Source organism: Typopeltis vanoorti, chromosome 21 (genome assembly GCF_054136105.1).
Source record: "Typopeltis vanoorti isolate ZY-2024b chromosome 21, IOZ_Tvanoo_1.0, whole genome shotgun sequence".
In the NCBI taxonomy this organism is placed as follows: Eukaryota; Metazoa; Arthropoda; class Arachnida; order Uropygi; family Thelyphonidae; genus Typopeltis; species Typopeltis vanoorti.
The window spans coordinates 59,650,229-59,676,729 of NC_143569.1; the positions used below are offsets into that span (position 1 = coordinate 59,650,229).

At 32.9% G+C, this 26,501-nt stretch overlaps 1 protein-coding gene across 1 annotated transcript in view; it reads left to right on the forward strand.

The window, feature by feature from the left end:
- Positions 1 to 138: 138 nt before the first annotated feature.
- The window catches only part of LOC150094892 (small subunit processome component 20 homolog), a 468,852-nt gene continuing 442,489 nt past the window's right edge, over positions 139 to 26,501 (forward strand). The window contains exons 1-4 of the mRNA XM_090410975.1: positions 139 to 222; positions 12,393 to 12,452; positions 23,437 to 23,514; positions 23,709 to 23,864. Of these exons, the coding sequence (XP_090267101.1) occupies positions 214 to 222; positions 12,393 to 12,452; positions 23,437 to 23,514; positions 23,709 to 23,864 (303 nt within the window). The 5' untranslated portion in view covers positions 139 to 213. The remainder of the gene's footprint in view (positions 223 to 12,392; positions 12,453 to 23,436; positions 23,515 to 23,708; positions 23,865 to 26,501) is intronic.

Below are 26,501 nucleotides of genomic sequence, written 5' to 3' on the forward strand. Positions count from 1 at the left end.
CACCATACAAAATATTGATTTATTTAAGCAGCTATATTTAAATCAATTTTTTTCATGGAAATTGTTATTTCTTTCAAAATTGTTGTTAACAGCAATTGCATTATCAGCTCATTATTCAGTTTTTTTTTTTTTTTCAGTCTCTTTACTCCATTATTAAGTAATGAAAATAAAGAATATATAAGGAACTTTGCTGCTGAAAGTTTTGCATTCCTGATGCGAAAGGTAAATTTTGTATTTTGTTATTTTTATTTTTAGCTTTGCTGACAACGCAATAAATAATGAAGTCCACTAAAAAGTTATATATATATATTTTTTAAATTTTATTTGTTGAGTGTGTCATTAGACACACACACCAAACCATGAAAAATTCATGCTGAAGCATTTGATTTAATTTCCCCAAATTCTCAAGTTTAGTTAAGATCCATTGTCACATTTAGCATAGTACCAGTTGTATCAGTTCTATAACATTTTATTCAGCAAAAACAAAACACTCCTGTAGTAGATTAGAACGTAGAATCTGGAGAACTAATTAGCATCTGCAAGCATATATGAATGTTACTCTTTAAAAAAAAAAAATAAATAAATGTCTATGCTGTCAGGCACTAAGTAAACTGAAAAATGCTAAAAACAGCCATATTTTAGGACAAGACCATCAGCATCTATGAGTCTTATTCTAAGATATGTCTGGTTTAACAACATGTAAATAAAATTTGTTACAAGGAGAAATTTTGCAAGTACACAAAGATTTTAATTTTCAGGATCTTCTTATGGTTTTAAAACAAGTTAGACATCAGAACAAAAATGGGTCTAGCTCCCACTGATGAGATCTCAGTAAAGATCAAAACTGAACTAGGTAGTGACCCTTCCCATAATGCTTTTGAATTATAGGACACCAAGGCAGCTGCCAACATCAGCCATCAGCCTCTATATACAAGTAGACCAGTCGAGAAAATACTTCGCATGCATACTTTGTTGTTTATGCTTAGGTATAGGATTAAAACAAGAATATAATTTTTGCAGAGTATGATATAACATAATTTTTGTCAAAACTCTCTCCTGCCTCAGATCTTTAGTTTTTCATCAGTGGTTTGGCTAATTTCTCTCTTATTCCATATATTGAAATTTTTTGAGTTGGCTCCCCATCATATTTGTTTCTTATTCTGTAGTCTTTTTCCAAATTTAATTGACCATCTAGAAATTGTGTCTAAATTGCTGAAATATCTTATTGTTCTGTAGGTTGAGAATGCAGGTGAAGTTTGTTACTGCCTATTTTCATAATTTTGAAAAAGCAAATTTCAAATTTGCTGATTTTCATGCCAAATTTCTCATAGTTATTCTATTTAGTTAAAGACTCCTGAAGACATGTACTGCAGCTATTTAGGAGTATAACATAATCTGAGGGGCAATCATCTTGATTGTAAGGGAAGTGGCACTCCCATGGGCCCCCTAGCTGGATCTGTCCTCTCCTTCTACTACTTTGAGGAAGATCCACTTACTTTAATCTTTCCTATAAGGCCTTATCAGCCAACTCTTTTTATTTTATGACCCCTATGCTATTAGAGTACTCGAGGGCCATGGGGTCTTTTAATTTTTGCCCTCACAACTATGCCCTCTCTATAAATCTTACTATAATTCCTCTATAATTTACTCTCCCCCCCCTTCAATATACCCTATTCCTCCTATGGGTTTAAATTCGGAAGAAGGCTAGTTCAGAAGCCTTAAGGTAGCAGCCCTACCACTGAACTATTCCATCGTCAGACTAGTCCCCTGAACATGGAGAACATAATTCTACTAGTAAGCTGACAGAAAAAGATAATCAGATTGAATCTATAGGAAACGACCCTGGAATGGAAAAGGTAAAACAAAAATGGAAACGACAAAATATAATACACATAGCAAACTGGAATGTAAGAGGAATAGCATATAAAGAAATAGAATTAGACCAATTATTAAATGAAAGAAATTTTAAAATAGCAGTAATCACTGAAACAAAAAAGAAATTAAAAGGAACCATGAGAACTGAAAATTTTAATGTGATATACAGTGGAGTTGACAGAGACTAAAGCGTACAAGCAGGAGTCATGATTTGGATTCATAACTCCCTTTCAAAACAGTTACAACATTATAAATTATGGAATGAAAGAATAATAGAAGCTAGAATAAAAATAGATAGAGGCTATTTAACAATAATTGGTTTATATGCCCCAGAAGAGGGAAGAGAACAAGATAATATTGATTTTTATAATCAGCTACAAAACATATATAATAACATAAATAAAAACGATTACATAATTTTAGCAGGAGACTTAAATGCAAGAATTAGAAACACAAAAATTAATAATAATATAGGAATACATGGAGAACATACTCTAAACAGGAATGGTAAAAAATTGATTGACTTTGTAGTTTATAATATCCTGAAAATAATGAATTCCTTCTATAAACATAAAGACATACATACATACACTTCAGCAGCAAGAGGATGGAAATCAATATTAGATTATTTTATACTAAATGAAAAGACATCAAAATTTTCACTAGATGTTCGAGTTCACAGAGGATATGAAATAAGCAGTGACCACTTCCTTGTTAAAATAAAATTAAGATTACCACCTAAATGGCTACAAGTAACAAGAAACAGAAAGAAAAATTGAAACATTTGTTTATAAAACTAGACTATTGAATGACATAAATGTACAATGGCTATATGAACAAAGAATTAACCAATATCTAGACAAAATAAAACAAAATGAAGAAATCGAAATAGAATGGCTTAATATAAAAACGATACTAAATGCAGCACAAATGAAAGCTTAGGAAAGACGAAAAAATTCAATAAAAGGAAAAAAACTGAAGATCTGGGATGATACAATGAAAGAAATAATCAAAAAGAAAAAAGAAGCCTATCACAAATGGTTAAGCAGTAAAAGATTAGAAGATGAAATAGAATATAAAAGAATAAGAGCCATAGCTAAAAGAGAAGTCAGAAAAAGACAGAGAATCATGCAACAAATTTGTTTCTAATTTAGAACATGATTTATATAAAATAAGACCCAATGTATATAAAATTTTGAAACACTTAAATGCTGATACCAAAGAAAACATAAAATTATACACTGAATTGAAATTAGAAGAATTTCTAAATTACTACACAGAATTGTGGACAGACAAATATTTTAAAAAAGACAACTGGAAACAATTAACGACAGTGAAAAGGAAATAACTAAAGAAGAATTAGAAATCGGCCTGAAAGAAACAAGAAACGGGAAATCACCTGGAGAAGATAAGCTAGGTTCAGAACTATATAAATATCCAGGAACTAGATTCAAAGAAAGACTCTTATTATTTTTAAATATAATTTATTCAACTGGTATCCCCCCCCCTCCAATAGAATGGAAAAAAGCAATTGTGATTCCTATCTTTAAAAAAGGTAATAGAGATGACCCTATAGAGGTAGACTATAGAGGTATCAGTATACTAAATTCCTGTTACAAAATATATAGCAGAATCTTAAATAGCAAACTAATCAAATATTCCAAAAACTTTATTTTAGAAGTACAGAATGGATTTAGAAAAGGACGATCATGTATAGACCCAGCCTTTTGCCTAAAATTAATAATAGAGAAAAGAAGAGAATACAATTTAGAAACACATATTGCATTTATTGACTTTGAAAAAGCATCTGACAAAGTTAAAAGAAACATATTATTTAACATATTAAAAGAAAGACAAATACCAAATAATATCCTAAAAGCTATCACAAGTATATATGAAAATAATCAAATACAAATAAGATTAAATCACGAGCTATCATATACGAGAGAGATAAACCAAGGGGTCGTACAGGGATGTCCCCTCTCTGCAGCTCTTTTTAATATCTACTTAAATGAAATAATAAAATGGAATAAAAATTTACATCAAGGAATTAAACTTTCTTCTACAGTAAACTTAAACACTCTCCTCTTTGCCGACGACCAAATAATAATTACAAATTCCGAAGATAAACTATAGAAAGCTATTTTAGATCTAAATGAGATATCCAAAGATTATGGTATGATAATATCAACAGAAAAATCAAAAACTATGGCCTTTAAAGGACAAGATCCAACAAGAACTAAAATAGTAATAGATAACAAGATCTTAGAACAGATGAATTCATTTAATTACCTAGGATGTATGACCACATATGAAAATGAAAAAGATATAAACATAAAAATTGCAAAATATTTAAAAATAACAGGTGTAATTAACTATATTTAAACCAAACCTAGTTCAAAAACAAACCAGGCTAAAAGTATACAATACATAGTCCTACCAGTTCTTAATGTATGGAAGCGAAATCTGGACAATAAAACAAAAAGACAAACAAAGATTAACAACAGCAGAAATGAAGTTTATGAGAAAAACTGCAAAGTATACCCTATTTGATCACAAAAGAAACGAAGAAATTATGAAAGAATTAAACCAAGAACCAGTAATAGAAAAAATTAAAAAATATAAACATAAATGGATGGAACATGTTCAAAGAATGAAAACAGAAAGATTACTAAAACAAGCCTTAAAGTACAAGCCATTAGGAAAAAGAAAATCAGGACGTCCTCTTAAACGATTCAATGATGACTTCTAAGGCCGGAACAGGCCATGCTAGACCTAAATCCTTGATACGCATGATGATGATGATGAACATAATCTGAAGGGATACTTAAGGGTCAAAGCTATATAACTGAGAGGAGACCTCCACATAGCCTTCAAAGGAATGCAGAGAACCAGCCACAGCTTCTGACCTAATGTTCAATCCTCATCTTCTCGTGGTGCACCCTGGATACTGAACGGATGAGGATGGGCTGGCAATTTGGGATTTAGCTAAATAATTTGTATTCTTATTTGCTTAAACCACAATTTCAAATGATGGTACAACATGACAGAATTTCATGTCAGCTGGCCCATCGCCCGGTTAAACAAGGCCCCCACTGTTTTTGCTAGGGAACCAGGGTGGACAGCAAAAAGTCAGCTACTGGAACAAATCCTAAAACACCCCAACTATACATAAGAAGCCTGAATTGCAAAGAAATGGAGTTAGCTGAGGAATTGGATAAGTACCAGATCGACATAATAGGGGTGACTGAAACAAAAAAGACAAAAACTGGTGAGATCTTTCTGAGCAATAAATACAAAATGTTATATTCAGGCAATGACAATCAAGGAAAACAAGGAGTACCCATAGTATTCAACACTAAGTGGGATGTGGGCAAATACAACAATGGGGAACTGGACAATGAGCCTTATTTGTGCCTATGGTCCCACAGAAGGTTCTATTAAGATAGAAGTGGAGGTATTTTTTGAAGCTTTAGAGAAAGCAACTGACACAATGAAAAAGGAAACGTTGGTCCTTGTTGGGGATCTAAATAGCAGAGTAGGAAATGATTGTCAGACATACAAAAATATTTTGGGAAAATTTGGAGAAAAGAGCAAAGCTAACAATAATGCCAAATACTCGTTGAATTTCTGCTCAGGGCATGGGCTGGTTATTACTAACACCATGTTACATAAAAACGTGCACAAATTCACATGGAAAGAAGAGGCAAGGAATAAGAAAAGTGTCATTGACTATGTTATTGTTAATAGTGATGTTTCTTCTTGGTGCAGGACACCAGAGTGTATAGAGGATTTGAAATTGGAAGTGATCACTATTTAGTCTTGAGCAGGATAAAATTGAATTTCATATTGAAAAGAAGAACATCTAAGAAAGTTATAAAGCGAATAAAAGTTGAGCAGCTCTCAGATCTGAACTGCAGACTAAAATACACAAATATTATTTAAGAAAAAAATGAAAGAGTTTGAGAACAGGAACCAAACTTTGGAGATTCAGTGGCAAGCCCTGAAGAAAACACTGATTGATTAAGCCAGAGAGAGACATGTAGTGAGTTTGTCTGCAAGGATAGAAAAATAAGAACTCCATGGTGGACACAGGAAGTTAAAGAGGCAGTGAAGTAAAAGAACAAAGCATATCAAAAGTTCCTGGCAAATAAGTTGGCTTGTGCTCTTAGAGAATACAGAGGCAAATGTAAATAAGCTAAATACTGTATAAAACTGGCTAAACAAAAGTCATGGGAAGACTGACAAAAACATGGAAAATAAATAAATAAAAAAAAAAATTGTAGATAGGAAGTTAGTAATGTAAAAATAAGAACTCCATGGTGGACACAGGAAGTTAAAGAGGCAGTGAAGTAAAAGAACAAAGCATATCAAAAGTTCCTGGCAAATAAGTTGGCTTGTGCTCTTAGAGAATACAGAGGCAAATGTAAATAAGCTAAATACTGTATAAAACTGGCTAAACAAAAGTCATGGGAAGACTGACAAAAACATGGAAAATAAATAAATAAAAAAAAAAATTGTAGATAGGAAGTTAGTAATGATGTAAATTTTTTATGTAGTAATATCATATCCTGTACATCCTTTGAGGGTATATATCATGAATTTGATGATAATGGTGACATAATCTGAATAATGTAAAGAGCTGAGTTAAATATTTCTGATTTCTATCATCATCATCAACCTCCTGATATGTACCCTAAGGGTGTTCAGGTTATTGCAATAGAATGACTTGATTAAGTCTACATCATTATTAATGTAGTCTTTCCACATTTAAGTTTTTGACACCTTTTCTACCTCAAGTATTGATATGGACTTCTCTTTGCATTCCTCTTGAAAATTTTTTAGTAAGCTTCTGTCACTGCTTGGTTTGTTTAAAAGTCTTTCATGGTAATTACTCCAGACATCTAGGATATCGTTATCTTCAGTTTTCATATCACCGTTATCATTTTGATTCCTTTTACAGTACTTTCCTCTATTTCTAAGCTTCTTCAATAGCCTCTGGAACATTTTGCCACCTTCCTGATACTTATTTTCCATACTCTTACCAAAGTCTTCCCATGACGCTTGTTTAGCTACTTTTACGGACATCTTAGCTCTCTTACATTTTTCTCTGAATTCTTTTAGGACATCTGCTGATTTTGCGAGGAACTTTTGGTATATGCTTTCTTCTTTTCTGGGGCTGCTTCTTTAACTTCTTGTGTCCACCATGGTGTTCTTATTTTTCTATCCTTGACAACTTCACCACATACTCCCTAACTGAATCAATCAATGTCTTCTTCACAGTTTGCCACTGAGACGCCAAGCTTTGGTTCTCATTTTCAATTTCTTTGATTTTTTCTTCAATAATGTTTGCATAGTTAGTCTATAATTTACCTGTAAAAGCTGCTCAACTTTAATTCTTTTTAAAACTTTTTCTTATATACTGTTCTTTTCAATGTAATATCCATTTTTATTCTGCTTAGTGCTAAGTATTGGTCACTTCCAATTTCAAATTCTGTACACCCTTGTATCCTGAATGAGCATTTGATCTCACTATTAGCAATGACATAGTCAATGAGGCTTTTCTGATTTCTTATATCTTCTGTGAACTTGTGCACATCTTTATGTTGTAACATGGTGATGATTAGTAATGACTAGTCCTGAGCAATCTGATTTCCATATCATGTTTAATCCCGATTTCTTTCTTAATGATATAGGTAATGAAGAAGAGTAGAGATAGGGTGTAGTCTTGTTTTTTAATTAGACATGGTTTTGCATCAAACCCTCTTCTTGTACCATCTTTGGTTCTCACTGTTAACCAACTTTAAATTGATATACTGTATTTACTCGAATATAACTGTCACATTTTCTCCCCAAAATTAAAAAATCATGGTGTGAGATATATGTAGGGAATTTCAGCAACTAAAGTTCGGTGTTCATTATAATTTATAATTGCTCATATTATTTATAAAATTAATGCATTTATATTTTAATTATCAACATTATTTACTCAATTGGCCTCTCACCTTCATCATGCGATATATCTGAATCTTTAGCGACAATGCTTCTGCAATTAAATTAAAACAAACAGTTTCATTATTGCTTGTCCTTTTATCAGTTCGGAATGATTTAAATTGTTCTTAAGATTTAAAAAAACTGAAAATGGGTATGACTTACCAAGAATCTCCTTTTCGCTATCACTACTTCAGGTCTCAAGAGCAATTTTCTTCTGTTCATTGTCAAGGTCATCTATCGAAATAGTGTCATCTTCGCTCCCATCCAGGGTATTAGAGATGCCAGTTTTTAAAAAAACTCTTGGCAATTATTTCTGGTGAAATCATGTCCCAGTTTCTCAAAATCCAGTTGCTCAACAATTCTAATGATGGTCTCTTAATCTTTGCTTCCAGAGTCAGGTTGTAGCTACCAGCTGCCGTTCACTCATTATAGAATTTTTGTACATAGTTATTGAATGATTTGTTGACTTACACATCCAAGGGCTGTAGAAAAGGTGTATAGTTGACCACCAGGAATAATGACCACATCAATCTTCATATCCAAAAGTTGTTTTACTATTTCAGGTCCTAAGTGTCCACAGAACCTATCCCACATGAGGAGAGTTGGGCGTCGAAATTGGGCCCCTGGCCTTTTGTCCCAAACTGTTCTAATCCAATCTTGAACTATTTTATGGTCCATCCACCCTTTTTCTTGAACTCTTACATGAATTCCAGGGGGAAATTTCCACTTTGGTATTGTTTTCCTTTTGAATATTACGTAAAGAGGCAACTTTCTTCCATCTGCAGAAATTATGAGCATGATTGTGCACCACTGTGCACAATCATGCTCATATTGTATGATTGTGCACAGTGGTTATTATGGCTTGTTATAGCTGTTTCTGTTATTGTTGTTTGATGCAGCATGTCGAAATTGAGGGGTGTTCGTTCAGAAGTGGCCATTTGTGATAACATATAGTTATTGCTCTTCCTAAGTTGAATCATATAGCGATTAAGATCCATCACTTTATTCTCAAAATCTTTTGGCATTTTTTGGCAAAGGGATGTCCTTCGACGAAGGAAAAGACTTTTCATCTTCATGAATCTCATGATCCAACCTCGGCTCACTCTCAGATCTGTGTGATTGATGTCTCATTTTGTAGCTAACTCATGGGCTTTGAAATGTAACATTTCATGCAAACACAGCAACCATATTTATGCAAACCTAACACATGTTCAAATAACTCATCTTCCAATGCAGGAAACTTTCCACTTTTAGGAAATGCTTTACTTGACTTATTGGTGTTTTGTAATGCAAATTTCTGTTTACACCAATATTGCACATTAAACTGAATCACTGTAAACTCATGCCCTGCTGCTTGATTGCCATGTTTTTCTGCAAAATTAATAACGTTGAGTTTAAAACCAGCACTGTAACTTGAATATTTTTCCATATTTCAAGCAAAAAATTATCAGTAATTTACAAGACTTGAGATATGTTATGAACAATCTTTCATGAATGACTAATGAAAAGTGAAAGCAGAGCATGAAGCAGACAGCAATGGTAGGCTGGTAGAGATAGCTCAGCTATGAAAACGTACACATGATTGGTATAATATTAACAAACGATCACATGACTCAATAACAACAAAGGCAACCCTGCAATTGATGAGTTGAAATGCTGATTTGCTTCAACCAAATTCCAAAATATCAGAAACAGCCATAACAACATGCACTATCTATTTATTAACCTTTTTTTCGTAAAGTAAAATCAAGGGTGCAAGATATACGTGAGGCTACATTTGAGTAAATACGGTATTGTATAATGCCTATTTTACTTCATATAACTAGCGTTTTCAACAGCCTTTCTCTTGGCATTGCATATGCCTTTTCCATATCTACAAAAATTAAATATAGGCTCTTCATATATTACCACGATTTCTCAACTATTTTTGATAAAGCAAAAATTTGGCCTGAATCCAGTTGTTCTTCTCAAACTGTCTCTTTCACAATTTTTCTTACTCTCCTCTCAGATATGCTTGCATAAATCTTATATGAAATACTCAGTAGGGAAATACATCTGTAATTCTCATATTCAGTTTTATTTTCCTTTTTCTATGTGAATATCATGAGAGCTGTACTCCAGTCATCCAGAATTTAACTTTCTGACCATGCCTTCTGAATTATGCAGTACAGCCACTACAAAAGTTTTACAACCCTCATATTTAAGCATTTCTGGTCAAATATCTTGAATGCCAGTTATTGTTATGTACTCTTCATTGCATTTCTCTTGATTTTCTGCTATTGTTCTGTCACTCTTATTTAGCAGTCTTTCATAGTAATTACTGCAAACATCATCTGTGTGGTTAGCCTAGTGGCTATACGCTTCGCAACCATGTGCCTGGGGAAGGAATGTTCTGGGTTCATTTCCCATTGCCAACGTGAGGAGCTTAAGGATCTTCATCAGCCATAGCCAAGTTAGTGCCGGTCTTGGGTGTGGACAGCAGGATCCCCCCCAGTTTATCTGGGGGTTTTCATCCCGCAAGCAGGCAAGCCGGTCCTGTGAACATGCGGATCTACAGCCATAAACACTCCCCCCCCCACGAGGGGCTGAACTCACCCCAAGGGATGGGGGGGGGGGGGGTAAAGGGAGGAAACTCCATATGAATAAATAAAATAAAAACTGTAGACATCCAGAATATTATTATCTTTAGTTTTTTTATTTCACTATTATCGCTTATGATTCATTTTACAATATTCTCCTCCATTTCAAAGTTTTTTCATTAGCCTTAAGAACATTTTGCCACATTCATGATATTTATCTTTGATATTTATACAAAAGTCTTCCCATCTTTGTTTAGCTACTTTTACACACAGTAATTTTCTTTGTTCTCTTATTACTTGCTAGGAGATTTCAGTATGCTTTCTTCTTTTCCAGGAGACTGCCTTTCTAACTTCTTGAGTACATAATGAAGTCATATCTTTTTTTAAGCTTGCAAAATATTTACCACATGCCTCAAATGATAGCATTCCAGCTGTTTGGTATATCTTTATCTTTTAGACATTTATTAATCTCCTCCTGCTTTCATCATTTCTAATGTGATTCCATCTTCTCCTTGCATTTTATTATTTTTCATATTTTTCAATGCTTGTTCTATTTCAAAATGTGTATTTTTTAATACTTAACATTTTTAATACATTTTGTCTAGGGAGTAATATGTGATAGTATTTTCAACAGTACTTGTGATGTTATACAATTCGGAAAAATACTGTCTAGCCCTTTCTACTATGTTTTTTTTTATCTTTGATATCGCGTCCATTTTCATCTTTTTATTGTTATTATTTCTTTTTTTCCTATTGTGAGATTATTTTATAGTACTTCATATTTTTGTTGTTTATTGTTTCTTGTATCATTTTATCTTCTCTTTTCTTTCTATCTTCTTTAATGTTTTTTCTGATTGTTTTATTTATTTCCATAAGTTCTACTATATTTCTTTTTCATTCTCCAATCTTCTTTTCTCCAACAAATTTTTTGTTTTCTCTTAGAGGTTTTTATCTTTTTATCCTTTACAATTTTATGTGTACTTTCTATAATTATTAGATTAAGATTTTCCTGTTAAGATCTGACAATGTTGGAGTCTTGACAGATAACAGATTGATTTGGAGGAAAATTGTAAATAGGAAGTTAGTAATGATATAAATTTTTCATGTAGTACTATCATATCCTTGAGGTACATGTCATGAATTTGATGATGAGATTTTCCTGTATATTATCCATTTGTGGACTCGTTTTCAATCATATTATTTCTTTGATTGTATAATTTTATTTTTGCAATTTCTTTTTGCAATGTGTGTGTGTGTGTGTGTGTGTGTATTTTTTATTTATGCGATTTCCCCTTCATGATAAGGTTGCAAGCCTGCTGTAGTACAATGGTGCCATGAGTGGGTTTAGGATTTTTTTCTATTTTTATTAATTTTATCATTTTTTTTGTATTTTTATTTATTTTTTTACGTAGACCAAAAACCCTGCTCTAGAAGCTAAACATGAAACTTTTTCAAGCCATTTCAGGCCTCCAATAAACAGGGTCTCACACTGGGCAGTGAAATTCATCTCTCAACTAAGAATTACTTAAATATTATTTACTTGTTAAAAGAAAATTTGAATATATACTGAAAAATTGGATCTAAACACAATTTACATTGTAATGAAGGGGATACAAATTCTTTGATGTTTATCTGCCAGTAAGCGAAACTCTGAGAACTAGGACTAAGATCTATGAGTTTCATACCGAAAAACTATCGGCAAATCCAAGTGTAAGTAACCACTTGGTAGTAAACACCAAGGCAACTCGTATCAAAGGTGGAGCAATTTACATTGTATTTCAACTTTGCATGATAAATAATGAAAATGGTTTGTATGAACAGAATGTTTAATTTTATTGTATATGAAACTTATAAAATTTGTTAAGTGCAAATTGGAATTGTTTCTCATTTATTATATATTATATAGTTGAAATAGAGACTTAATTGGTAAATGAAATTTTTCAGGTTTCAGACAAGACTCAATTATTTGAATATATGTTTCTGAAACTTGAAAAGAATCCTGAAGTAAGTATGTTTCTTTGCTTTTGCCTGTACTTAAAACTGAATGCAAGTAGTTTTTAATTTAAAGTCTAGTTTCTTTTCTTATTTGTAAAGTTATTTATAAGGTCTCTGATTTTGATTAGGTTTTAGAGTTCAATATTTTAAAACACTCTTAACTGCATCAACCTACTGTTATCTTGATCTTCAGCTCTGTCTTCTTCCTCCCATTTTGTCTCGGTCTTCTTTCTTCTTCCTCCCATTCCCCCCCCCCCCTCACCATTCATAATTTTTTATATGTTTTTGTCAGTGATACCCCTTGCACACCTATAATTTTTTGAAACTCTTGCATTGGTCTTCAGGCTTCGGTAAACTTTATTATTTCTAACCTAACTCTTCAATCCATGTGTTAGTATTTTACTGCTATTTTCTTTTGCTAATTTCTCTCATACTCCATATACAGAAGTTATTAATATCATATATTTATTCATTTATTAATCAATTGTACCATCATGTGTATTTCTGGTTTAAGCCAATAGAGAGTATAATTTGATCAGCTAAGTCCCAAATTGTCAGCCCATCCTCGTTCATTCAGTATCTAGTGGATACATACTAATGGGTGTGCACCATGTAAAGGTCTGGATTGGGCATTAAGTCAGAAGCCCCAGTGTTCTCTGCATTCCTTAAAGGCAATGTGGATATCTCTTTCCAGTTATCTGACTTCATCCTTTAAGCAACCCTGTCTTAGCTTTACCTCAAAACAAGCATCTTTTATTTTATTTTTTTTATAATGGTACCTGTTTGAATTTCTGTCATCACTAACATCATGTTCCAACATGGTGTTACTAATCATACACACCATGTTTTGGCATGGTGTCACTAACTAGTCATCACTAACATCATGTTCCAGCATAAAGTGTGCACAAGTTCACCTAGAGAGAAGATACAAGAAATAAGAAAAGCCTCATTGATCATGTTAACTGTTAATGTTAATAGTGATATCTTCAGAAATTGAAACTGAAAGTGATCATCACTTAGCTTTAAGCAACATAAAAATGAATATCACAAAGTGTTTTGTTTGTGTATTTTTGGTAATCCATAATGCTAGACCACTGGGAAGGTCTAGCATTATGGATTACCAAAATTACGCAAACAAAACACATACACCTTTGAAGCCTATAGTGGATAGTATTAGTTTCCCTACCTACAAGTGGCCAAATAACTAGTCCAAGAGATAATATTGGGTTATCTCTTGGACTAGTGGAGATAACCCTATGCCCGTGGACACATTTGTTTCCACGGAGCTTTGTATGCACCTGCTATCAATTATTAAATAAGGAAAAAAATAAAATTAAAACTGAAAAATATGTCTTCTTCTAGTAATAATATTTATCATTATCATCATCATCATCAAATTCCTGATATATACCTTCAAGTGGAGTACAGTTTATCATAGTACTACATGAAAAATTTACACCATCACTAACTTCCTATCTACAGTTTTCCTCCAAATCAGAGTGTTACCTGTAAAGACCTATAAAGATATTATCACTTTTTACTGTATCAATCCATTTATATCTTGATTTTCCTCTTGGTCTTTTTTCCTGCCAGCATGGCAGAAAACGCTTGTTTTGCTAATTTTTCCTCTCCCATTCTGAGAGGAAAGATTAGCAAAATACCACCATACCACCTGAGATTAGCTCTGCTAACGCATTCCTGGATGTTGACAACATCAGGGTCTTTCCTAATATCCTTATTTTTAATATGATATTGCCGTTGATGCCATCTGTTCATGCCCCTAATTTTTCTCAGGACTCTTATATCTGCAGTCTCTAGACTTTGGTCAAGTGTTTTACTTCTAACCCACCTCTCAGATCTATGAATTAAAATTGTTTTGAACACTGTCTAATTTAGTGTTTTGGCTAATTTCTCTCTTATTCCATATAAATTTATTCTGTTTATTTCAATATTTAATTTACCATCTTCACTAAAAATTGTGCTTAAGAAGCTGAAATGTTTCACTTGTTCTATAAGTTCTGTTCACAATACTGTTGATATTTTCAATGTTTCTGCCTCTTTACATTGTCTTTGTATTTATAAAATGCTGACCTTCATACCATATCTATTATAACAGTTATTCAATTTAGTCAGGGAATCTTGCAGACTTGTAGTAGATTCATTTAGCAGTATAACATCATCCATATAAAGCAAAGAGCTGAGATAAACCCTCCAATTTTGATATCAAGTTTCAAACTACTTTCCTTCATAATGTGATCCCCATAGATAATGAATAAGACAGGGGATAATGTACATCCTTATCTAACACTAGATTTATATGGAATAAGAGAGAAATTAGTCACATTCTTAGTCACCTTCCTGTACTTCCTTCAATTCTAACTGCTGACTTATGACTCAAATAAAGACTAAGTATTGCTTGATATAATGCCCCATTTACACCATATAACTGTAGCATTTTGAATAGCTTCTCTCTTGGCACCTTATCATATGCCTTTTCCAGATCTACAAAACTTTTATACAGATCTTTGATATATTCCCATGATTTTTTAACTATTGGTTGTAAAATGAAAATCTGATCCTGACAGCCTCTATTTGGCCCGAATCCAGCTTTTTCTTCACCAAGCTTCTCTTCCACAATCCTTCTCAACCATTTCTCGAGTATACTTGCATATATCTTACCAGGAACACTCAGTAGGGAAATACCTCTGTAATTCTCACATTCAGTTTTATTTCCCTTTTTATATATGGTACTATGAGAGCTCTACTCCAATCATCTGGAATTTATCCCTCTGTTCAAGCCTCTGAACTATGCAGTGCAGCCACTGTAAAACGTTTTATACCTCCATACTTGAGCATTTCTGGTCGAATATCATCTACTCCTACTGCCTTTCCACATTTTAGGCTTTTGATGGCTTTTTCTACTTCAAGTATGGATATGTATTCCTGACTGCATGCCTATCGAGTGTTTTTTTATCACTGTGCTATCACTGCTTTTTTCATTTAGCAATTTTTCGAAGTAATTACTCCATACTTCATTTCTCCCATTTTCTTATCACTTTATCATCTCTAATTCCTTTTACAGCACTCTTTCCTCTACTTCTGAGCTTCAATAACCTCCAGAATATCTTGCCACCTTCTTGATATTTATTTTCTATGTTCTTGCTAATGTCCTCCCGTGACTTTTGTTTAGCCAGTTTTACACAATGTTTAGCTTTCTTACATTTGTCTCTGTATTCTATAAGAGCACAAGCTGACTTATTTGTCAGGAGTTTTTGATATGTTTTGTTCTTCACCTGTTTAACTTCCTGTGTTCACCATGGAGTTCTGATTTTTCTATCCTTGCAGACAACCCCACTACAAGCCTCTCTGGTTGAATCAATCAGTGTTTTCTTAAGGTCTTCCACTGAATCTCCAAAGTTTGGTTCTTGTTCTCAAACTCTTGCATTTTTTTTTCTTGAATAATATTTGTCTTTTTTAGTTTACACATCTGAGAGCTGCTCAACTTTTTATTGCTTTGAAACTTTCTTACACATGTTCTTCTTTTCAATATGAAATTCAGTTTTATCCTCCTCAAGACTAAATAGTGATCACTTCCAATTCCCAATCCTCTGCACACTTTGGTGTCCTGCACCAGTGGGAAAACATCACTGTCAACAATAACATAGTGAATGTGACTTTTCTTATTTCTTGCCTCTTCTCTCCATGTGAATTTTTGCACATGGAGAGATTTTGCATGTTGGAACATGGTGTTAGTAATAACCACTCCATGTTCTGAGCAGAAAACCAACAGTATTTGCCATTATTATTAGCTTTGCTCTTTTCTCCAAATTTTCCTAAAATATTTTTGTATGTCTGGCAATCATTTCCTACTCTGCAATTTAAATCCCCAACAAGGACCAACTTTTCCATCTTCATTGTGTCAGTTGCTTTTTCTAAAGCCTCAAAAAATTCCTCCACTTCTACTTTAGTGGAACCTTCTTTGGGACCATAGGCACAAATAAGTCTCATTATCCAGTTCCCCATTCTCATATTTACCCACATCACTCTACTTGAGACTACCTGACATTCAAGAAGATTAGCCTCATATTTAGTGTTGAATACTATGGCCACTCCTTCTTTTCCTTGATTGTCATTGCCTGAATAAAACATTTATATTTATTGCTCAGAAAGATCTCACCAGTTTTTGTCTTTTTTGTTTCAGTCACCCCTGTTATTCGATCTGGTACTTATCCAATTCCTGAGCTAGCTCCATTTCTTTGCCATTCAGGCTTCTTATGTTATTAGTACCAATCTTGAACTCTCATGATGCTGAGTTGGGGTGGGTTTTAGGATTTGTTCCAGTCACTGACGTTTCGCCGTTTGCCCTGGTTTACTGGAAAAAACGAGGGCCGTGTTTAACCAGGCGACGCCCCATTCGGCATGAAATTCTGTCATGTTGTACCATCATTTGAAATGTTTGTTTAAGCCAATAAGAAATTAATTTGGTTGGCTAAATCCCAAATTGCCAGCCCTTCCTCATCCGTTCAGTATTTAGGTAGATACCTAACAGGGTGCACTGCGAGAAGGTGAGTATTGGACATTAGGTCAGAAGCCCTGGTCAGTTCTCCACATTCCTTTGAAGGCTATGTGGAGGTTTCTTCTCAGTTTTGACCCTTAAGCACCCCTAATAATATTTATTGAAATCGCAAAAAAAAAAAAATGTTAACATTTATATTATGAACATTTTGTAATTCCTCTGTCTTTGAGTGTGAGTGTTACCAGTGACAATTTAGTGTGTATGTTTTATGTATTTAGTCTACTGGCAACTGTTCGCTTCAGGGATGTGTCACCACTTAATTGGCATTGTCAATATACTTTGACTGTACATCGTTTTCTTGTGTTTAAAAATTTTGTCCCAAAATGAGTAATCCAAATAAAAAACAACGAACCTATAAATTCAACAGCAGTTGGGGAGAAGACTGTTGTTTTATCCAGAGTAAAGAGAAATGTTTTTGCTTATTTTGCGATGGTTTAATTTAGTTGTATAATAAATGTTATGTGTGTATTTATCCTACTTTCATAGTTAATTAATTTGTTGTTATCATTTGATATGATAAGCATGTATTAATTTTCATAGAAAAAAAAATACTGGTGCCTGCCACTCTCTTCCCAATCTTTAATGTACCCATAACCACAACTATATTGAGAATCCCCTGGTCTACAGCTTGTTGTGCTCTTGCAGACTTTTATATTTTGGACAAACAGGATAAACTTTCATATTTTATCCATTACCTGCACACTACTCTTCTGCAGTAGTAGACCATGCCATGCCATGCATATGAATCACTGGATCCAATGGAACAGATTTTCCCTTTATACAGTAGTAGATATAAATCAGAGAGAGATTATTCCTAGAATCCACCACAGCATTATATTTGCCAAATCTAAATAAATTCAGCTGGCTCATTTTATCTAAAATATGGAAGCCTGCCATCTTGGGATCTTCAGCAGTTTTCATCACCTGACCCATAGAGGATGCTGATTTGGGCTGTAGAATCTTGCCTTTCATACTCAGTCTGTTTTTGCCTTCCTGCTAGTGTTTCTGCATGCATCGGCGTAGTTGTATTTCTTTGTGCCCGTGGAGATGCCTTGGTGACCCTGGCAAAATATTGGCTTAATAATTTATTAGTTAACTAAATTTAGTTAGAAATTTTTATCTCTAGAAGTATACTCGGAAACATTTGCAAGCCTGAAAATAAAACTCATAAACAAAGATCTTGTTTATGATCTTTGTTTGCATATACAGAGATCTTGATCATTCAGGTATCTGCCCCTACCTCAAGCCATAGTTTGGAAGAAATAAAAGAGTTTTATAATCATCTATCAAGTATAATTTCCAAAGAGAAAACACAAGAGTTAATAGTAATGGGAGAGACTTCAATGCAAGAATAGGATTAAGGACATCACAGGACAAAGTGCTGGGACCATATGTTTATGGTTCTAGAAATGTGCAGGGAAAATTATTATTTAACTTTGCAACCAGTCATAATTTAACAATAACGAATTCAGTATTCAAAAACAGGTTTAACAGATGGTGGACTCATATTTTCCTGATGGAAATAGCAAGAGGGAGATTGACTTCATTTTCTGCCTAAATACAAGCCTATTTACTTTTGTACAGGTACTGAATAATTTTAGATTTATTACAGATCATAGATTGGTGAGAGGAATGATCTCATTATCAAAATAGAAAAAAAGGACTAAGTGTACCAAACCAAACAAATCCACTGTTAATGTAATAGACCAACAAAAAGAAAAATACAAAGAAAATTTGACAAAAATGATTGCTTCACAAAATCTGACACAGTCAGAAAATGATGTTCAATATCTTTGCAACTGTATCAAAACTATTATTAAGTCTTCACTTAAACCTCTAAATAATTCTACTGGCAGGAAGAATGATAAGATCTCTCAAAAAACTAAGATACTAATAGATGAAAGAGAAATACTAAAGAAAAACAGATTACATTCATCGAGAGATAAGATTAAATTTGCAGAATTTGACAAATTTGTCAAAAGAGTAATTCGAAATGATCTGAGAAAATTCAATACAAGTGAAATATCCAAGGCAATAGAAAATAGAACCTCACTGAAAATAACTAAAAATGGCCTTTCTCAAGACAAAAAATGGATTCCCTGTGTTTTAGATAAAAATGGAAACATAACAAACAGTAAAAAAGAAATTTAAGGCTTCGCCAATGACTTTTACAAAGACCTTTATACAAGCCATATAAATGGATCAAATTCAGCAAACAATAGGCATCTGGAAAATGTGAACGTTCTATCCATAACAGAAATAGAAATTAAAACTGCTATCAATGAAATGAAACACAATAAGTGTCCAGAACCAGATGAAATGCTTGCAGAGCATTTCAAATATAGGTTGGACAACTTACTTCCATTATATTGAAAGAATATAAACAACTACAGGCCTATAAGTGTACTATCACACAACTGTAAAATTTATACCAGAATAATCCTCAAAAGAATTTGTAATCATCTGGATTACAATCCGCTTTCAGGAAAAGATTTTCCTGAAACCGGATTGTAATTTTCCATCTATACATAGTTAATTAAATAGTGGTAAAATATTTAGAATACAATAAACCTTTAAATATAGCCTTCATTGACTATAGCAAAGCATTTGACTTCATAGAATATTACCCTTTTTTGGAATCGAGGAAAAATATATCCAGCTACTTTAAACCATATATGAAAATAGCGAGGTATCTATCAGGTTGGAGGAAAGTGGCAACTTCTTTAGGATGGAGAGAGGTATCAAACAAGGTGATCCCCATTGCTGCCAAACTTTTTTACAGCATCACTCAAAGCCATTTTCAGGGATCTGGATTGGGATGATTATGGTATTAATATTCATGGGGAGATGTTAAACTGTCTACATTTTGTGGAGGATGTCGTTCTGTTTGCTGAAGATGGCTCTCATCTTAATCTGATGATCAATGAATTAGCATAAAAAAAGCAAGGAAATAGGTTTAACAATAAACTATCATAAAAAATAAATATTAACAAACCATAAATACATTTCCTCATGCTGAAAATAATATAATAGAATATGTGGAGAACTACAGATATTTAGGACAGATGATCTCCATGTCAAATCACTTTGACCTTGAAATCCAGTGCAAAATCAATAGTGCTTCAAGAACTACTGGGGAATGAAGCAGCGGATGAAAGGAGACTTACCTATTTGTCTAAAAAGAAAATTATTAGATATGATTGTCCTACCAGTTTTGACATGGTTTCCAGACTTGGGCACTAACCACTACACAGACAAAAAATTGCTCCCAGTTTGTCAAAGAGCAGTGGAAAGGAGTTTATACTTGGAATATTCAGATTAAATAGAATAAAGAGCAAGGACTTAAGAGATCTAACAAAAATAAAATAGTCGTACCCCGAAGTTATGCGGTAGGTGGGACCAACAAAAAGCACGTAAGTCGAATTCGCGTAACTCTGGTATAATTTTGCATACAAACATACAAAATATTAGTTAATTGGGACCAAAGGTTTACAAAACACCTATATTTTTTAAGAAATATAATCATAATTGTAGTTTTTCGTACATAAAAAAAAAAAAGAAAGTTATTTCGATGTCAATGGTTTCATAAAATCTAATAGATTTGTCTGACGGCATAATGTCTTTTTCTTGTCACGCAAAATTTCTTCATAGCAAGCTAATGATTTTTTTTTTATTCCTTACCTTGTGGCTACAATTCGTTCCTTGTTAGAATCTGTAAACCTTTCTTTTATGATTGTTCTTACTGTGGATTCCTGTAAATCAAACTTCTTTTCTAGCTCACAAATTTTCATTCCACCTTCAAAATCCCTAATAATATTGAGTTTTGTTTTCAAAGTCAAATGTTTTTCTTTTCTTGCTAGCTGTAGAAGAATCAGACTTGCTTCCTTTGGACGACATTATTATTTTTTATGTGATAAAATTTTTATCAAGAACATTACATTAAACAATCGCAAGGTTTGTAAACTATAAAAATCGTGTATGAATGGAGATCGCGTGAAACACGTCAGTGCTTGTTCACAGCATGTGCGACACTGGCGAATGCGGCTGGCGCCGGAAAGATACGACTAGTGGTGAGGCGTGAAGCGGGATGGGAATACTTACGTATATGAAACCGCATAACTCCGGATTCGCGTAAGTTGGGGTATGACTGTACATCATTTGGAGAGCTAGGAAATCAAAATGGGATTCACCAGGCCACTTGTCAAGATGATAGATGGTCAAAGAGAGCTACAGAATGGCTGCCAAGAGAAGGAGTCATAAAACCTGGAAGACAGAGAAAAAGATAGAGAAATGACAGAAAAACAGCTCGTGTCACATGGACAAGAGTGGCACAGGATAAGAGAGAGTGAGAGAGGTTGGAGGAGGCCTGTGCCATGCAGGTGGGACATTTATGCTAATAACATCTCTATAAGTGGATTTGCTTCCCTATACATCAATATGAAAATCTGATGATATTGGGGGGGGTTCTGACAGATAATGGATTAATTTGAAGGAAACTTATCAATTAGAAGTTGGCAATGATGTAAACTTTTCATATAGTACTTTCATAATATCTTGTACACATCTCAGAGGGTACCTATCAGGAATTTGATGGAGATGATGATGATATCAACATGTTCTCATAGATATCATGAAAAATGCAGGTTAAGTTATGTGTAAAAGTCATGAGAAATTTTGGACAGAATGCCCAAAATTTCTCATGACTTGTTTAGCTGCTGTTTTTAATTTATATGATTCACATTATTTAGAAAAGTGGTATTCAAATAGTTTATATTAAGTTTCACTTAATATCTAATATTTATTTACAAAAATAATGTCATCCATATGACATTATTTTTGTAAATAAATCTACTACAGGTATTCATCACTGTTTAATTTGGCTAGAAGTATACATGTAGCCAAATGGTTTGCACATCCCTACTTAACATAATTAATATTAATAATGTATTAGTAGAGCTAACCTAGGATAGAAAATTGAAAGATTAGCAGAACAAGTATTTGAAGCAAATACTTTTTTCTAAAGCAAAATATCTGTAGGAGATCATAATCAAGCTGATCAGAGACCCAACAAATAATAAACCAGCTGCGAAAAAAGTTGATCAGAAACTAGTTTTGAAATCTTATTTGTCTTAGAATATTATAAAATATGATACATCCCTTAAGATGTATGCTAGAAAATGAAGATAAATTCCTTCCTATTATAAGTTAATTTGATTAAGGAAAATAGCAGTAAGGTGTGTTGCAGTATTATAGTTTCATCTTAGATAAAACAAATGGAATAGTGAGGCTACATTTCATATCTAAATTAAACATTAACTCATATGAAATAAACAAATTGAAAATCTTACAAAGCTATTTAGTTAGAAGTAATTTGAAAGCATAATTTGATATTTTCAAATTACTTCTAATCCAATGCTTTTAAGATAATGCAATTTGATGTTTCCTATAATCCACTTAGGTTATTGTGTATAATAAATTTAGTTTAATCCTTTATCCAAGTGTGAGCAAACAAAGTTTGCGCCTGAAAGTATCTTCAGGACTGGGGTAAGGTGGTACAACACCAGGGCAACTCCTTGCAAAGGTGGAGCAAGCTACCAACATTCCTATCTCAGTATCTCCCATAATGCAAAACACATCTCCTTGTGGATATGTCTAATGTCTAATGCTATGCATTAAGGGAAGGGCCACAACCCAGACTAGTTTCGACCTTTATTGAGGTCTCTTCAGTGGGAGCCAGGTCCAAGTGGAGATACCAGGCAGAAGCATTAGCAAGGTCATCTCTACCTATAGGAGTTGCCAAATGGTGTGCCACCCTTTTTTTTTAATAAATTACTCTGGATTTAGAGAAAGATGTTGAAAGTTTATTTTTCACTTGGTTAGAGTATAATAAATTTAGTTTAATCCTTTATCCAAGTGTGAGCAAACAAAGTTTACACCTGAAAGTATCTTCAGGACTGGGGTAAGGTGGTACAACACCAGGGCAACTCCTTGCAAAGGTGGAGCAAGCTACCAACATTCCTATCTCAGTATCTCCCATAATGCAAAACACATCTCCTTGCGGATATGTCTAATGCTATGCATTAGACATATCTGCAAGGAGATGTCTAATGCTAGGAGTTGTCCTGGTGTTGTACCACCTTACCCCAGTCCTGAAGATACTTTCAGGTGCAAACTTTGTTTGCTCACACTTGGATAAAGAATTAAACTAAATTTATTATACTCTAACCAAGTGAAAAATAAACTTTCAACAGGTTATTGTGTTATTTTCAAATTTGTCTCAGGCAATTTCCCATTATTACATAGGAAGCAACTCCCTTTCTATTTGTACTAAACTGGTCAACTTATTTTAAAATGTAATTTGAAAATTTGCATAAAATTAAAATAATAATAATATATATATTTTTTTTTTATTTGCAGTATGCAGAGGGAATTGGGCAGCTGTTGTTTGAAATGATGAAAGGTGTTAGAAAGCAGTTTCACAGTTGCACTGAAAATGTAAGTTTTTTTGTTTGTTTTTTTTTAATTTCAAAAATGGATAAATTTGAGAAAAAAATATTTTTTAAATTTGTCCAGTACAATATTACTATATTTATTAAAAATAGTTCAAAAAATTTTAAAACAATGTTTATGTATCTATTTTCATATATAATAAATGAAATCAACACTATTTTAATTTTGTTTTTACTCAGGTGTTTCCTCTTATACTTAATTGTCTTGGAATGGGATTAAACACGAAGAAAGAGTTACCTTGGAATTTAGCAAAACAAGCAGTTCAACACACAATTTCTTCGATGGCAGTATACACTAGCAGAGAATCTGCAGAAGTAGTGTGGAATGCATTTTGTGTTAGTATTATTTTCTTTTATTAACTTAGAATTGTAAAGCGATTCATTAATCATTGGCAGAGTAGTTAAAATTAAATTTAATTTCATCAGTAAATTGTTTAAAAAAAGGAGAGACAATAATGATATGATATTTTTCATATGAATTAATTGGAAATTAAATTTCTTAATAGAATTTAAAAATTTTCAAAATTAACTACTGGAAAGTAAAATTCATACAATGCTTAAATTTTTTTAATGTTATGTCTGATTTTTTTCTTTAACTACATAGTGGTTGTCACCTTTATTAGTTTTTACTGTTTGTCTACTAATTTTTGTGTGTTTTACACCTGAAAAAATCATATGTAATTAGGATGAAATATCATGCTTTTAATTAAAATAATTGTTACCGTCTTATTCTAGTTTTCTGTCTTAGAAACTCATATATATATATATATATATATATATATATTTTTTTTTTTTTTTGAAATACATTATATCTCTCTAATATTGTTATTAAAGTCTAATTATTCACATATGATGCTTGTAACATGTTGCAGCTGCTGAATGGTTAGTTGATTATTGGGAGTTTCACCTTGTTTAGAACTTTTTAAATTTATTATTACTAATGATGGATGGTTATTTTATGTTTGAAATATTTGATTTTTTATGATCAATAAACTTTCTTTATTTATTGTGTTTATGTTTCTTTCTCAGTAATAATTGTCACAAGTATCTCTGAGAATTGTTTTTGGGTCAATATAGTGAACTGTTTTTGCTACTAGTTTGCTATACTCAATCCAAAAGCTGTGTCAGAGAGTTGTGTATTGCTAGTAATAAACATGAGTGATGCTACTTGCCTTAGATGGGAGGGTAGCTCCACCTAATGTTGGCAGTTGTTGATTTCTGAAAATGAACTGTTCAGGTGACATTTAGATAGCACTTGATTGCTATGTTGTTTTATCCAAGTAAAGGAAATTTTATGAAGTTTTAATATTTAAAACTAGAATACAAGGTGAATTATCACAAAAGAGAGCATATTATTTACTAAAATTAAATATCCTTCTTGTTTGGGGTAAAATTTGCAAGTTTGTTTGGAACTCCTGAGTATTGGAGGATCCACCTTACTTTTATCTTGCTTTAGTTTATAAGAAGGACATATATCAAATTTGGTAGTCTGTCCTTTCTCATTTAGATAAAATTCCCAACTATATGGTTTGAACATCTGCACTTTGAAAACAATCACAGTTATAAAGGTATATTAATGTATGGTTTAATCCTATCCAGAGTACAGTTTGGTTAGCCAAGCCTCAAATTGGCAAACCCTCCTCATTTGTTTCAAGTGGATACTGAGTAATGGAGTTTACCACTAGAAGGTGAAGATTAGACATAGCATGAGAAACCGTAGTTTGGCCTCTTCATTCCTTACCAGACTATATGGGAAGTAATTTATTTCAACATAAACTTGGACCGATCAATATCGGTCCAAGTTTATGTTGAAAACTTCCTGGTGATACAAATAGCATAATCAGGAAGGATTTCAGTGCTACACGAGTATCTTTTGTGTCATTCACCTCATCAAACTGTAAGTTTATTTTCTTCAATCCTTTCAAATCAAGGTTTATAAATTCGATCCCATGATTAAGTGAAAATAAATGCTATAATTAAATTTAATTTAATTATAATATTTATTTTATCTTATTAGTGAGTAATTAAATTTTAATTAATTGCAAATTAAATAATTAGCAACTAATTAAAAGATCAGAATAATATTCCTCAGTTATAGTGACTAATTAAAATGACAAACTATGAGAAATTTGAACCATTTTATATTGCCAAGATATTTTATTCTTATGCTGAAAATATGTATGTATGTCAAACAAGAAATTATAATTAAACATAAATGTATGGATCAAATAGCCTCATGGTTAGCCATTTGTAAGGAAGACAGTTGATTTCACTTTTAGTGTCCCATAATACAGAGCACAGTTTCCATAACACGAGGATGGTCTGAAAAGTTCTCGGCCTAACAATGAGAAAATGAATTTATAATTTCAAAATTATTTTTATTTTTCAACATAATCTCCCTTAAGACTAATACATTTATTCCAGCGATGCTCCAGCAGCATTATCCCATTCCTGTAGTGGTTCTCAGTAAGATCTGCAAAATACCCCTCTACAGCTGCAATCACCTCTTGATTCGAAGAAAAACGCTAACCCAGCGAGGAAGAGTTTTAGTTTTGGGAAGAGACAGAAGTCAGAGGGAGCCAAATCTGGGGAATAGGGTGGATGTTCCAACAATTCATAGTGCATTTCCCTTAATTTTCCCATTGCCAAAACACCTTTGTGGGCAGGTGCATTGTCCTGATGAAAAAAAAGGTTTTTTTTCTTCTGCAAACCAGGTCTTTTCTCATGAATTTTTTCTTCTAGTTAAAAGATCAGAATAATATTCTGGTTAAAAGTATATATAATAATAATAGTTTGGTTAAAAGATTGGAATAATATTCTCTGGTTATTGTTTTACTCTTTTCAAGATAATTAATAAACAAAATGCCTTTAGCATTCCAAAACACTGATGCCATGACCTTTCTTGCTGATGGAACTAACTTTGTCTTCTTTGACTGCTGTTTGCATTCTGGTGTATAATGGTGAATCCAAGTC